At 59.1% G+C, this 15,021-nt stretch overlaps 1 protein-coding gene across 6 annotated transcripts in view; it reads right to left on the reverse strand.

Moving 5' to 3' along the window:
- Positions 1–271: 271 nt before the first annotated feature.
- The window catches only part of PDGFA (platelet derived growth factor subunit A), a 32,353-nt gene continuing 17,603 nt past the window's right edge, over positions 272–15,021 (reverse strand). For 4 of the 6 annotated variants that reach the window (XM_072836620.1, XM_072836621.1, XM_072836623.1 and 1 more), the window contains 5 exons: positions 13,262–13,366; positions 10,838–11,025; positions 3,692–3,818; positions 3,158–3,226; positions 272–1,463 (listed from right to left, as the gene is read on the reverse strand). In XM_072836620.1, coding sequence (XP_072692721.1) covers positions 3,171–3,226; positions 3,692–3,818; positions 10,838–11,025; positions 13,262–13,366 — 476 coding nt within the window. In that variant the 3' untranslated portion in view covers positions 272–1,463; positions 3,158–3,170. The remainder of the gene's footprint in view (positions 1,464–3,157; positions 3,227–3,691; positions 3,819–10,837; positions 11,026–13,261; positions 13,367–15,021) is intronic. The other 2 variants (XM_072836624.1, XM_072836625.1) reach the window with 1 other exon arrangement.

A 15,021-nucleotide genomic window follows, 5' to 3' on the forward strand; every position in this document is an offset into this window, starting at 1 on the left:
CCACAGACACTGAAGTCGACTCCCTTTGGGATGAAGGCCATCGTCTGCTTGGCTGCTCCGGATGGGCACGTGGCCTCGTCTCCAAGAGGCCAGACGCCCTGGCAGGAGGGCTTCGATGGCCCACTCCCTTCAGGTTCCAGGATCCCAAGGGCAGGCCTCGGCGCGCAGGCTCTCGTGGCGGGGTGCAGCGGGCCACCTCCAAGCGACGGGCCCTGTGGCCGGACACAGGGTCTAGACTCGGTTACGCAACTAGAAAAATGTGACCACAAAGCACTTTTCACGTGTATGGGTTTTGTTTGGTGGGTTTTTCTTTTTCCTTTTGGTTCAAAGAAAAAAACATAGCAGGCTCTCAGGTATACAAAACTGGTAATATTAGATAAAAATACAAACTTCACCTTTACAAAACAAAAACAAAAACACAACACACACACACATTTCTGTTGAATACATGTAAAGCGTAACATCTTACCAAAAATAAAGAATTTAGATTCTGTCCAAACAGTGGCCCAGGGGCACCTCGCTGCGGCGAGGAGTGGGAGCGGCAGGCCCGGGACGGACTCGATTGGTTCACGCATAGTTCTCTCGAAATGGCTTAAATTAAAAAGTAAGATAAAATGGGGCAGGGGAGAAACACGTAAAGCCAGAAACATTTAGGAAGTGATGCATAGGTGGATATACCATGTTTATTTTAATACATCTCATTTGCATCCTGCGAGGGGAAATACGGTCCCACTGTCCTGACTTACAGCAGCCTGGTGTTATCGGTGTAAATGTCATCCAAGAGATAATTAAAAAAAAAAAAAAAAAAAAAAAGCTAGCCAAAGAGTAAAAAGGAAAGCTTAATAATCACTTTATGGTGTAAAAAAAAAAAATCCACTTAAGGCTCTCGGGAAGGTTTCTGTATAGACTCAAACACTACGGCAAGGAGATGTGTTTCTAAGTCCCGTGGCGGTTCTGAGACATCCCTGGCTCCCACGTGCCCCGCAGGGCCCTCGGCACCCGCCCGGAGTCCTCCAGAAAGCAGGTTCTGTGTCCCTGGCTGAAGCACCTGTGAACCTGGACAGAAATCCGGTCCGCCGAGGCACGTCGCTTCCATCCCACAGGGGTGTCCTCCATCCCGACAACTGTGTAGATATTTTTGTGAGTCAGTTTTGTTTGTCATGTTTTGTGGTTCTGTTTGCTCACGCTCTCTCTCGCTCTCTCGCTCTCTCTCTCTCTCCCTCTTTTTGACAAGGAAGCTTCTTATTGTTTCACCGAGTGCTACAATACTTGCTTTGATGTCACATTAAACAAATGTATACTGTCTCTTTGTTCTCCCGAGTGCGCATGGAGACAGTTTTTCACGGAGGAGAACAAAGATCGCACGCTGGCAATGAGCACCGTACGTAGTAGGTTCAGGAATGTAACACGCCATGTACATCCGTGTCCCGGAGAAGGGCTGCTGGCTTGTCCTCACCTCACATCTGCGGGGAGAGCGGAGAGACAGACACTGAGGCGGGGCCGGCACACGCGCTGCCACATGGACGGCAGCCACGATGACACGCTTCACCCCATCAGGGTACACACTCACACGCAGCGTGACACGTCTCAGATTTGTTGTAGCGTTTTTCAAATCAAATATGCCTCAGTACATCCTGAGCTTTCTGTAACAACCTGAGCAGAACGGAGACTAGGTTCTTAGGATCCCACAGAACGTTCCTTAGAGCAAGCCCCATTCTCCAGTTGTACAGATGAGGGAAACTGAGGCCCAGCATGGTTCTTTCTTTGCCTTTTTCCCCACATTCTTTTTTTTTAACACCCCCGCCCCAGCAGAGGACTTGATGTAATTTCTGGAGCTCTGGCAACCATCCTGGGCCATGGGACAACCTTGAGGGTCTTGGTAAGCAGGCAGATCTATACTGAGCTCTGAGCTAAGAGCAGCTCTTCCCCATCCAGGTTACTGGGTCACTGCTTATCCCAGCACCTGTACCACCCACAAGCCAGCAGGGCCTGGGGTGGCAGGGACGCTGCTCAGTTCTCACTTGGGGTCTCTGTCATCGGCTGGCCTGTGGAGGCCAGAGCCCAATCATTGGTGGGCACAGTGGATGCACAAGATGACACAAAAACCACCCCCCAAGCTACACTCTGGGAGAAAACTACACCCTGGGCAAGAAGTCATTGTGGGGCTGCTTCAGGAGCCCACCCACGCGGACCCTCCTCCCTGGCTCCTGAACTGGGAGCTTCCTGCAGTCGCTCCACCGGCACCTGGGCTCTGAGACACCATCTCTAAGAACTTCTCCCACAACCACCTGTCTGGGACGCCATGGGCTCACACACAGCCAGAGGCAAGGACCAGGCTTTCCAGAGCAGACAGGACTGCTGAGGTTGAGGATTGAGGTTGCCCAAATCCCATTCCCTACAAGACTACACTGCCCAGGTCCTCTTGCCACCAAAGGATGGCCAGGGTATCAGAGAAGTCACCAGGTGGGACTTTTCTAAGAGGGTTCTTTTGGCCCTCTTCCAACCTAGAGTGTACACGTGATTTGTGGAGCTTCAGCAGCCACACTGAGCCATGAAGCAGATCTGCGGATAAACAGCACCAGTCCCTCACGTCGGAGAGGGTCCCTGATGATACCTGGAGGATGCCAAACCTGCTCCTGAACATCTATCTACCTCGCTTCAGCCCTCATTGATTCCGGTGTGTCACCAGCAACCAAACACAGTTTCCAACACAGTAGCCAACAGCCCTGTACGTTTATAAAACGCTGTCAGACATGACCTGCTCGGTCTTCAAATGCCGTTACCCATCATCCCCGTGAGCCTCAGTCTTTCATCTGTCCAATGGGACGGGGAACCTGCCCAAGGTGAGCCCAGGTAACGCACATCAGAGCTACCCCACTGCTGTTCAGGAAGCTGAATCACTGCACTCACGGGATACCAGGGCCTCCCCCATCGATGCAAGAGACCCAAGCCAGAGCGGGGACTCCGGAGCGGAAGGGGGAGCCGGGGACACGAGCGAGCAGACCCACAGCCCAGCCAGACACCGGAAGCTTGCAGGCCGATCAGGGCCGATGAATCAGGGGCGAGCCGCGAGCCGGCCACGGGAGGGATTGGCCACGTGATCAGTCGGTGCACCTCCCACCCGCAGGACCGCGGCACGTTCGCAGTCAGCTCCTACCTGGTCGGCCGCGTTAGGTGGGTTTTAACCTTTTTCTTTTCCGTTTTTTACCTGACTCCCTACGCCTTCCTGTTAACAGAAGGGCAGGGAGGGTGAGCGGGCCTAAGGGTTAGGGCTGCGGACCTGAGGCAATAAATAGCTGAGGTGTTTGTCTTTCTGGAAGAAAACTCGATTAGCTTTGGCACAGAGACACTTCCTGGTGCCCTTGAGCCGGCCCGATGCAGCGGGTCACAGCACCTCTACCACGCTGCCTCGGGGCAAAGTCTGCCTGGGACGGGGTCGGGCCTCCCTGGGCCATGGGCTCCTGGTCACTCCTACACCCCGACCAGGGTGGGCACTTGGAGCGGCCACCCTAGTCGCTCCAGCTGACACCTGCAGGTGCCTCGACCCCCACTAGCCCCCACCCCGGGGGCCCTGTGCCGGATTCGCAGCGGCACCAGACGCTCCTGCCCGCCGAGCCGAGCCTCTGTGTGGAGGGCAGGCTCTGAGGACCCCTTCCAACGACGAGAGGACGAGGCCCAGGGCCGCTCTTACCCGTCTCCTCCTCCCGGTGATCTGGGTTCAGGCCGCTGGTCGTGCATGTGCATTCCAGATGCTCCTCCAGCCGCACCTGCACTTCTTTTAACTTTGGCTTCTTCCTGATGTACTCCACCTTGGCCACCTGCCCGAGACAACAGGCCCCGCGGTGAACACCTCGGCCACGCCTCGCACGAGTCACCGGGAGCGGGGTACGTGCTGGGGTGCTTGGCCCCACCCGAGCCAGGAGGGCGACGTGGGCAGGCTGACCTCTGACCTCCTCCCAGCGGAAAGGCAGAGGACTGCCAGGTGAAAAAGGCACCTTCGGGCATTTGTGGTTTGATCTATTTTAATCGACACCCGAAGGCTCGCTCGTGCAGGCGGGAGGAGGTCTGCAGGACCCACCTTGAGCGAAGAGCTCTGAGCGGGCCGGGGAAGGAAGGAAGGTGTCCGTGTCCAGGTCTCAGGGGACATCTGGGGCAACGGAAAACCTCCAAACACATACTTGATTATTAAAGGGGGAAAATACCCACAGCGAGGGAAGGGGTGCTGAGCGCGGTTTGTGGGTCGTGGCCCTGGTGTACCCTCCCTCCTGCCCGCCCATCCACCCACCCACCCATCCTGTTGAGCACAGCCCCAAGAGCCCACAAGAAGGCTGTCTGGGTCAGGACATGGATCCTGGTCTGCTAGGAACTGCAGATGAGGACCCTACAGGCCTCACAGTCCGGTCCCAGGAGGCCAGGACTGGGGAAGGTCAGAACGGAACCAATGCCTCCTCCAGCTGGGCCCCCTCCATTCACTCTCACCCTTGTCAGCCCAAATTATCCAGGTACACAACAGCAGTGTAGCAGCCCTGCCTCTGCTGGGGGCAAATGGCCGGGTCCAGCCTGTGGGGCACCAGCCCAGGCAGCCTAGAAATCAAGTCCCTACAGACCCCAAGGTCAAGCCTAGGGAAACCGGCTCAATCTGTCGTGGAAACACCACTCCACCCTCTCCACACACGCTCACATGCGCACACACATACAGATGCACACATGCCCGTCCTGGAAATGACACACACATGCACACACATACAGACACACACATACCCTATTCTGGAAACTATACACATGGATACACACCCTATCCTGGAAATGATAGACACACACAGACGCACACACCCTGTCCTGGAAACGACATACACACACAAGCAGTGCATGCACATGCCCTATCATGGGAACACAGCACCACCCTCCACATATACACACATGTGCTGTCCCACGCATGCAGCTCCATGCACACCCACATTATGACACAGCTGGTACCAGAGAACAGCCCACACACACAGTGAGTGTGGTCAAGGTGGCCTCACTTCATCCTAATTCATGAAGGAAACACGTAACATCAGAGGAGCAACCTCCCAGCCTGTCTCTGCAGCCCCAGTGGGCTCCCCTCCCAAGAGCTCAGTCCCTGGTGGGGACAGGTCCAGCATCTTCCCATGAGCCCTGGATCCCACAGACCCGGGCACATGGCAGATGTTCCACCTATACCAACACTGGGGCTGCAGTCCTAGGTCCTGGGAATGGCCCTCAGAGATATCCATACCCTGTTTACCTGGGGAGACTGAGTCAGAAGGGGAGCAGGGCCCACCTGGGTTACGCCCCAAGCATGTGGAGGCATCAGGCCATTGGCAGAGGTGAGGGGATCCCGGATGGAGAGCAAAAGCCCCCAGCCTGGGGACAGTAGGGAGAGGGGAAAGTTGGGCAGAGAGGTGCTCCTGTACAAAGGCCTGGAGTCCAGAGGCCAGAGGCCCCCGGGGCAAGAGGGATGGCCCACCCCACAGGTGAACTGGCCCCAAGGCTTGTCCAGACCTGTCAGTGGCCACTGGGCTGCATTAATGGTTAACCTGCAGTGCAAAGGGTGCCGGGTGCCCGGCGGCCGTGGGAAGTGGAATGCGGCCTCGGGTGTGAATGTGGACAGCCAGGTGTGAGCGCAGAGGTGGGGTGGGAGCCAGGCCAGGTTTGGGACCAGGTCTGGGGGGTTTCCCAAGTTAGAGAAGAGGGAGAGGAGGGGAGCTCAGGCATGAGTACCCTAGCCGCAGAGCAGGGTCTGCTCCACAAGGCACCTGCCACTCTGGGAGGCTGGGACCACACAGGAATGAGAGAGAAACACACAGACAGACTCTCGGGATGTGGCGGACACAGGGGCAGAGAGCCTCCATTTTCCTATCTATAAAATGGAACAAGAACCGTGGCCCCCAGGGCTTCACATGTATGGGAACAGCTGGGGCTTGCCACTGAGCCACGTTCCCAAGCAACTGAGCCCTGGTATCAGCACATTTTTGCCTTTGCAAAGCCAGCCCCCAGGCCCAGAGTGAACCTCCCCTTGAGGACACTGGGAGGGATGCATCTCAGCACCTCAGTGAGCCTCCCAAGAGGGCAGAGGACCGGGGCCTGAGCCTGGCCACCATGCCAGCCCTCCGCGTGGGCCTCAGCCCCTGTCCCTGAGCAGCCCTAGGGCCCAAGCAGGTAGGTCAGAGGCAGCCCCATGTCTGCCACCCCAACTCTGAGCACTACACACTCCCACCCCCATGCACAGCTGCCCTCCATCCCTGGACTCTGCTGGGGACATGGAAGGGGGGTTTCTGGGGGCGCAGCCTCTGCTCAGCAAGTACTTCACCCACTTCCTCTAGGGGGGCAGGTACTAGGACCCAGGCTGGGCGCAGGGGGGCAGGCTGGTCTCCACCCTACCAGACCAGCCTCGGTGGAGAAGATAGACGCTCCAGAACCGCCCCCCCAAAACAGTCCCCTTGGCCAAGCACTCCCAACACCAGCCACTCCGGTCTGGGAACCCACTTTCTCCTCAGACGAGCCGTTTTTATCAAAGAAAAACAAACAGCGATTTATGATTGCACCTGCTTCGGGGTATGTGAGGATTCCAGGCCATTCCGCCACCTCTGGCCAGGAAATAGCTGCATTTTTTCCCCCAAGAACACACTGTGAATATTAACTTCTCAGAGCAGCCTCTGCTCTAGCCAAGTCCCCAGAACAAGATGTTTACGTCCTTTGGACCCTTCCCATGGCCTCGGCCCCAAACAGGGTCCCCAGGCTCCTCCCTCCCCTCTCCCTTCGTGTCCCGTGTGTGGGAGCTGCACCTTGTAAAGAGGACCTTCCACTTCCCACCTCGAGTCTGCCTGGCAGGAACCACCCCACCTGCACGCTCCCCGGGCATGCAATCCAGCGATGCCGTCACCCTTCCATTCCAGGGACCCCAAGCAAAGAGGACCTGAGCTCCTGCTCCTCCCAGTGTCCTCCACTGGGCCACGGAGAGCGATGCCCTGCTGGGGGGCGCCACATCCCCAGGTCATGGCCTGACCACTCCAGAGTCAAGGGCAGAGCAGCATCTGTGATAAACACCTGCATTTACTGAACCCCAGGTGCTGGTCACTGCGACGCTCACAGCTACCCCGTGAGGGCACAATTACGGCCCGTTTTACAGACAGGAAAATGAGGCAGTTCAGACAGGGCTTCTTTTGCTGGAAGGAGCCGTATGCTTGAAAACAGCAGAGGCTCAGAGTTCATGCCTTAACCGGGGGACTTCCTAGGTCCGGGAAATCTGTCCTGCTGGGCGTGAGGGCTCTGGTCCCTGCTGATCCAGCACGGAAATCCTGGAGTCCCTCCGAGTCCACTAGATCCACTCGGAACTGAAGCGGAGCCCCAGAGTCACAGCACCAGACCTCCACATGGCTCGACAGGCGTCTGCGTGGGGAACCCTTCTCTCTGGCCCAGTTAGATAATCACCAGCACGGTACCAGACAGGCAGTGAGTGCCCCAGGAGCCACGTCCAGGGCATCTCCACCCACTGTGGGGAGGGGCTCAGAGCCATATCACATGAGGCCCCTCTCGCCAGGCCACAGATTTCTCCCCAAGCCTCCTGGACTAGATCTCACACTCACATCGGAGCGCAAACACACCCAGACCCACCTTCTGGAAGCCATAGCCGGCCACTCTGGTCATGGCCGTGGAGCTGGGTCGCAGCTTCTGGAGACCTGGGGGCCAGGCCAAGATAATCGACTAACCCATCAGCTGTGAACCCACGTGACGCCCTCAAGAAAACGGGAGCCCCCAACTTTCAGCGCCATGCAGTAAGGCTGAGGTTTACCCCACAGCGACCCCATCCAGCGCAAAACAACCAGTTGTGGGCCCCGCAGCCTATACCACTCGTTATCCTAGCCCTCGAGCCTTGGGTCTAGGAGACAGGGTCAGCCCTCACCAGGGTAAGGCTCATTCGTCCAGGACACCAGTCAGCGAGCACGCTTGGACCCCTAAAAGCAGACCCCAAATGCTGAGCATGGCAAGCTGATACAGAGACGTTGCCCCAGCCCGGACCACAGGTCCACGTGCCCCGAGGTCTGATGGCAGCCATGCCCTGGCAACCCCAGAGGGACCACCAGGGGTATAGGAGCCCCAGCCAGCCAGCATGCAGGTCCCACAAGACAAATGAGGGCCCAACCTCCAAGAGTGAAGGCCCCACACCGAGACCATCATAGAGCTGGGGGCACAAGAAGCTTTGGCGCCCCCTCCCTAGTGGACACTGTGGGAAGCCAGCCATCAATCCCAGCAAGTCCTGACACTTGGGGCCCAGGAGCTACTGGGCAGCCTTCAGCTGAGCACACTGGACAATTCACCACCTGGGCCTCAGTGGGGTGGCCACTCCTAGCCTTACCTCACCTTCTCTGTGACCAAAGGGCCATAAACCACAACACTGGGCAGGTGTCCACCCTGGGCGAGACCGCGCACCTGCCCAGCCACAGGGGCCCCAGCAGGCCCCCAGCACACCTCAGACACCCAGCCCAGGACTCCACAAGGCCCATCACCCTGCTCAGCCTCAGCCCCAGTGGAGCAGGGACAGCTTCCTGGGCAGGCGTGGGGGCCAGGCTGGCCTCCACAATGGACCTCCTGTTCCCACTGACCTTTTGTCCCTTCTCGGCCAAAACCCCCAGTGTCTGGGGCCGGATGTTTTCCTGCCAACCCTCTGATGGGTGGGCAGGGAAAAGGAGGAAGGGTCTGAGAAGAGCAGGGCGCCGGACATGGAAGCAGGCCACTGGGTTCCAGCTGCAGGACTAAAGCCCCTCTGTCCCCTCGGGTGGACCATGACCCCGTCTGAGCAGACGAAGGCCTGTGGGGGGAGCCCTGGCCTCACGCCACCATCTGCTGAGCCCTTTGGGCCTGTGCCCAAGACAGACATGGGCCCCTCCTATGACAGGGCCTGGTCCCAACCCCACCGCCTGTGCTGGAACCCCGCTCACCCACTCAGGGTGGGCCAGGAAGAGAGGATCGTGGGCAACCCCAGGACCGGACACTCCCCAGTCCTTCCCCATGGGAGGCAGAGGTCCACTTCATTCCGGCACCACTGTATCTCCAACTGGACACTCCCAGGATAGCCCTATGCACAGCGCCCAAGTGTGGGACTGTCACCCAGAGCGCCACCACCCCCACGCCCAAGAAGGAAAGATCTCAGGGGTCTGGATTCTTGGGGCTCACGAGACCCCCTCACAACATACCGTAAGCGAGGACATGGAGACCCAAGGGAAGCAGAGCCGGCCAGGGTCCCGCAGCAGGCAGCAGAGAAGTCTTGGCACGGAAGGCACAGCCCTGTCCCCTTGGGTCTCCATGTCCCTCTTTAACAAAGCGTGCGGAGCTGGACCCAGTGCGAGGTGAGGGACCCCAGCAGCATGAAGTCAGGAGGCCCACGCCTGCCAAGGCAAGAGCCAGCGCCCCGGGCAAGTGCAGCAGAGCACTGGGATCCTCGGCTTCAGGGCAGTGTCCACCGTGGAGATCACAGGGCAGCACGCCGTGGAATCTGCTTACTCAATGCCCCAAGTGCTCGAGGACCAAGTCCCCGGAGGTCAGGTGGAGCCGGGTTACGGGTCTAACATGCCTTCTCACGTGACCGACTGTGTCCCAGCCAGCTACACAGTCCTTAACTAGGATAACCTCCCCTGCACTTCACTCCGTGGCCAGGAGCCTGGACAGCAGCGGGCACTCGGGATCTGAAATAATCTCCAGTCGAGGAAGGGCTTCTGGTGCACCCCCAGAACCTTCCTTCTGGGAGGAATGGACACACCTGCCACTGGAAGCTCAGCTGAGTGGGCAGGCCATGGCCATCTCCACGAGATCAGTGCCCTGCTGTCTAAATCCATGGCCCAGGGATATGTAGGACTGTAAGCTGCCCAGAGCCAGCTTCCAGGGAGGGCAGCCCCAGGACACTCCTGCCCAACCACGTGTCAGAGAAGCCAAGATGCTCTGGACATCTCCCTCCTGCCCTATCCTTTTGGAAGCAGGAAGAGCCCCCCTTCAAACAGGGGTCAGCTTGGGACCAGCACAGGCCTAGACATCCATTTCACAGATGGGCCAAGTGAGGCCAGAGGGGAGCAGACCCATACCCTAGGAACCCCTCCAGCCACTGAGACAAAAACCCAGACCACAATGTGGCAGCCCAGAGTGACCCAGAGGCAGATTGCACCCCAGGACTAAGGTGGGGAGAACAAGGAGCCCCCACACATGTCATCTGAACCTTACCTTCCTATACCCCTACCTCGGCCAACACCCTGCCCCAGGAGTGCTTTGGGGCAAGTGCCCAGCCATGTGCTGGCTCCCAGGGACTGCAGCCAACCCAGCACTAATCCCAAGGGTCTCCAAGTGGAGCCCAGCTTCCCAGAATGAGGGGAGGGGCTGGCTTTGCAGCCCCAGCCCCAGGGACTGAGGAACCCCCAGGAAGACCGTGCTGGAGGACTCCAAGGACACACACACCCTAGCAGAGTGAAGGGCCCTCCCTGACTTGCAGACAAAGGGCAGAGGCCCCTGAGCAGGCCCTGCACCCATGCCGGCTCCCCTTTCCTGTTTCCCATGTGCTTCCGGGGAGAGGCTCTGAGGGGTCCCCCTGCAGCACACACACAGCCCGTGTTCTGAAGACCTCCCATGTTGTTGCGTCACGGGGCAGGCTGTGTGCGGTGGAGCGGGGAAAGGACCTCGACGTGCACCCCCAGCAGCTGGCCCCACATCCCAGGTCTAACACCACCCTGCTCTGTACCCAGGGCCCGGGTATGTGTCTGCCAGGGAATAGGAGCAGCAGGCTGTCACTACATTGGCTGCAGGATGCCCCTGGGCAAGGCCGTGGGCTCACCTTGACGCTGCGGTGATGGATGCGGGAAGGCTGGCACTTGACGCTGCTGGTGTTACAGCAGCCCGCACAGCGCTTCACCTCCACGCACGGGGGCCAGATCAGGAAGTTGGCAGACGTGGGGTCAACCTGGCTCCGAGGTATCTCATAAATGACCGTCCTGGTCTTGCAGACCGCGGGGATGGCCTCCTCTGCAGAACAAGAGCCACGGTGAATGCAGAGGCCATGCCCCATGTCCCACCAGCACCCAGGCCTACCCTGTGACCCGAAGCCCTGAAGGGCCTCCACGTGGCTGCTGCTTCCTCTGCATGCAGAGACACCCCAGCCCCAACAGGGCTGTATGTGGGCTGGCCAGGATGAGCAGCAGTGAGGGCCGGGCAGGGAGGCCCTAGGGACCAGCACTGTGGCAGACCATGTGACACAGGGAAGCCTAACGTGACCTGCAGGTGGAGGGGAGGGATGGTAACCGAGGCAGACATGTGGTGGGGTGGAGGGGTCCCTCCACTGATGGTTAGGGAGCTCCCAGAGCTGGTGAAGAATGGGTAGAAACAGGGAAACAGAGCCTGGGACCTCAAAGGCAAGCAGGCAACAGGCCTCACAGCTCCAAGGCCAGGCTCAGGAAGGAGGGGGATCGTGAGATGGACAGGGGACCAGGGAACGCAGGACACAGCCCACCACCTGCAAACCTGCTAAAGATCATTCAGAGGGGACCCCGGCAGCCAAGAGGCCACCCTCCCAGGAGGAGCTGCCTCTACCTTCATCTGTGCTCCTCAGCACAGGCCGATCTGTCCAACCCAAAGCCCCAAAACTCAGTGGATGCCAGAGGCACGACTGCCCAATGAGAACTGCACCTGGGGACCCTGGCAGGCACACTGTGCTCCCCACATGCCGCTTTACTAACCACACCGCCCTCCAGGCCCAGCTAGGCATGTGTCACTGAGGGCTGACCAATACTAGGCCCTCCACCCAGACATGTGCTCAGGGAGCCTGGGCAGGCTCTGGGGATACCCACAGAAGCCAATGCCTCCAGCGGCAAGGTGGTACCCCAAAACCCAGAACTGGAGGGAGCCGCTCCTGGCCACAAAGGGCTGGGCATGACCCCCGGGGCCAGCATGAGGCAGGGCCCTGGCCCCTGCAGACAAACAGAAAAGCCTGAAATGTCATCAAAGGTTAACGGGGCCCAGTCTTTGCCCCAGTGCCAGGGAGGGGTGCCAGCCTCTCTCTCCTGCCTGTCCCGTCACAGGGCCCAGGAGACCTCCTGAGGCCCTAGGAGACTCGAGGTACTTGTATCCCGCCCCCCCACCCCAGTGGCCTGGGAGCACCTGGAAAGGGGGACCCTGTAAGGAAGGTTGGGTGCTTGAGGTCTGGCCACCACAGGGCAGGAGAGGGCTGTGCTCACGGCTCCCAGCCCAGCACCCACTGGCTGGGAGGGGCCTGGGGAGCCTAGCCAGGTGGGACCGAGTATGGAGCCAGGGAGATAGTCCAGGGCTCCCCATGTGGAACAGGACAGGCCTACTGTGGTCCCCTCACTTGACACTGGTCTGGAGAACAGGAAACCTACAGCCCTACAATCAACATCCTCTGGGTGGGCCCCCGGCCTTCATGCACTGCACTCGACTGAAGCAGCATCAGAATCTACCTTCTAGAAGGAAGATAAGCTCAGAGGGGGCAGTCACTGCCCACAGTCACACGGCACAGAAAAGCAGTGTGTGTGGGGGGGTCACACCCAGGTAGTTAGGAAAAGCAGGAGGACTTTCCCGGTTGGCATGGGACTCGGTGGATCACATGCCCTAACCCTGCCTCCAGGGCAAGAAAGTGCAGGCCAAGATGGGTCTCAGAGCAGAGCCAGAGTCCAGGAGACCCCTAGCAGCCTCCAGGAGCTAGACAGACATGAGGATAGTCTGCTAGAGGGCAGGATGAAAACAACCCCCAAACCCATGCCCAGCAGAACCTAGGAGGCAAGCCTGAGTACAGTGGGGGCCGTGGGCAGGGGCATCTGCGGGGGGGGCGTGCATGCAGCAGGCTGACCCCCACACTCTGCAGCTGCTGGCCAGCACGCCCGTGCACCACATTACAAACTGGAAATGAAACACGACCACGTTTTCCAGCGAGGCCTCCTCCAGAACAGGCCCCGACAAGACCGGGCACTTAAGGAATTTATGATGGCTCTCCTCTCCTGGAATCTCTTGGCCCAGGCCAGGCTCAGCAAGCAGCAGACGGGCCGGGGCAGGGAGACGCCCCCGGCAGAGGAGGGAGGCCTCCGGAGAGAAGGCGGGCGGCCAGGGCTGAAGTCGCTGGGCCCCTGCACACGTTGTGTCTTTGTTTTATGGAGGAGCGAAGGGGTGAGGCACAGTGGATGAGAGCCCCTCAGCCCTCCAGAGGGCCTAGCCCCCGTCCCCTTCCCCACCCTGCAGGCCCAGGGCTCACCAATGCTTCTTTTCCTCCGAATGGGCACAGGCCGCTTCTCAGGTGCATGCTTGGTGGCATGGCCCCCGTGGGCTCTCAGACTTGCTTCCAAAGCATCCTCGGCCCCTATAGAAAGAGGAAATAGTGACCGGCTGGCTCCCATCAGTGTGATGCCCGGGGGCCTTTCCAGCAGCGCTCCCACCTGCCTCCCAGAGGCAGGCGAGTCCCCTGGGAGACCCTCCACTCCCATGTATCCAGAGAATGAAAGACTCCCAACTGCTGAAAACCTCTGTGAAGCCTACACGGAGGTCCCCCAAATGTGCCCCACCCCACCCCATTGCACTTTGCAGCAAAGCTACAGACCTGTGGGGAAGGGGCAGGGGATCTCCCCAGGAGACGGCTGGAGGAGGTAAGTAAGAGCCAAAACTACCCGGGGACAGGAACCCTCCGACAGCACCAAAGGACCAGCAGAGGCTGCTGCTGTGACTTTTCTGGTGTCTGCATGTGGCTCTCTCCATCTTTTTGGAGCACCCTGACCTTTGAGGGGCATGGGGAATAGGCCAGACTGGGCCAACAACTGGACCCCACTTGTTCTTGAAGTTAATCCATACCCAGGCCACAAGCGCAAGTGGGGAAAGTAAAGGGACAGAAATCCCAGTGCCTGGCAGAGGGGCCAACTGGCAGGAAGGCGAGCGTGCTGCCCATCGGCCGCACACCAACAGTCCCAGTGCTAACATCAAAGCTGTACCCTAGTCTTCCAGGCCTACAACAGCCCCTGGCACACATAGGAGCAGCCTCGCCCGCCCTGGTGCCCCTGGGGCAGCTTAGGGGAGTTCCAGGTCCCTCAGATTCCTAGAAGGGAGAAGTGGGGTGGGAGGGACACACTCAGTCCTGCCACCTGCCACTGGGACCGACCCGCTCCAATGACACTGCCTGCCCCTGGATAAAAGGGGTCACCCTTGGTTCTCCCCGCCTCGGCCCCCAGACCCAGCTAGGGGGTCTCCTTCTGCTCCCCAGGAGATGAGCAGGGTCCTGAGAAGCGCACCCCAACAGCCGGGGACTCCAGCAGCTGCGCAGACCACCCCACCACCATGTCCTGCTGTCCCGTCCCTAAGAAGCTCAAGTGGTGTCCTGGCCACCAGGCCTGACCAGACGCCCCCTCCTGGGTGCCCAACCCACCGGGGCCTCAGCGACTATCCACAAACCTCCACTCGTTTAAAATGAAAACCGAAAACCAGGCAAAAGATACAAATGGCAAAAGATGTGTTCTTTCAGACAACTAAAGTCTGGGAAGAACCCAACTTCTCACTTAAAATGACTCAATGTTCCACTGCCACTAATTTTTTTGAGACCCAAAATAAGATCAGAACACAACTATTCATGCAATAAGAATTTCCCATCAACCAACTGTTACAAGAAGCATTTTTTCACGAAAAAGTGACATTTATGAGTCACGTCCCGGTGGTAGCCATCTTGCCACCCTCAAACCCAAGAGCAGCTGGTCCAGCCGCGGCGTCCAGGGAGACTCCCCAGCGGCCACCATCTTCCGGGCCTTGCTAAAGCCCCGCGGCTCGCTTCACCACCGGCTCGGTCCTTAGTCCGCGGGAGCTGCCACCACCGTACCGACACCAGGAACTAGGCCCAGGAGGCGGAGGATGAGCGGGGACACCAGCCCTCGCCTCCCCAGCAGGCCGCAGAGAGGACCACAGCCCCCGGCGGGTGGACAGCGCTGAAATCCGACCCGGCAGATGGGGAGGAGAAAGAGCTCCTAGGCAAACAAG

This window comes from Canis lupus, chromosome 8 (assembly GCF_048164855.1).
Source record: "Canis lupus baileyi chromosome 8, mCanLup2.hap1, whole genome shotgun sequence".
Taxonomy (NCBI): Eukaryota; Metazoa; Chordata; class Mammalia; order Carnivora; family Canidae; genus Canis; species Canis lupus.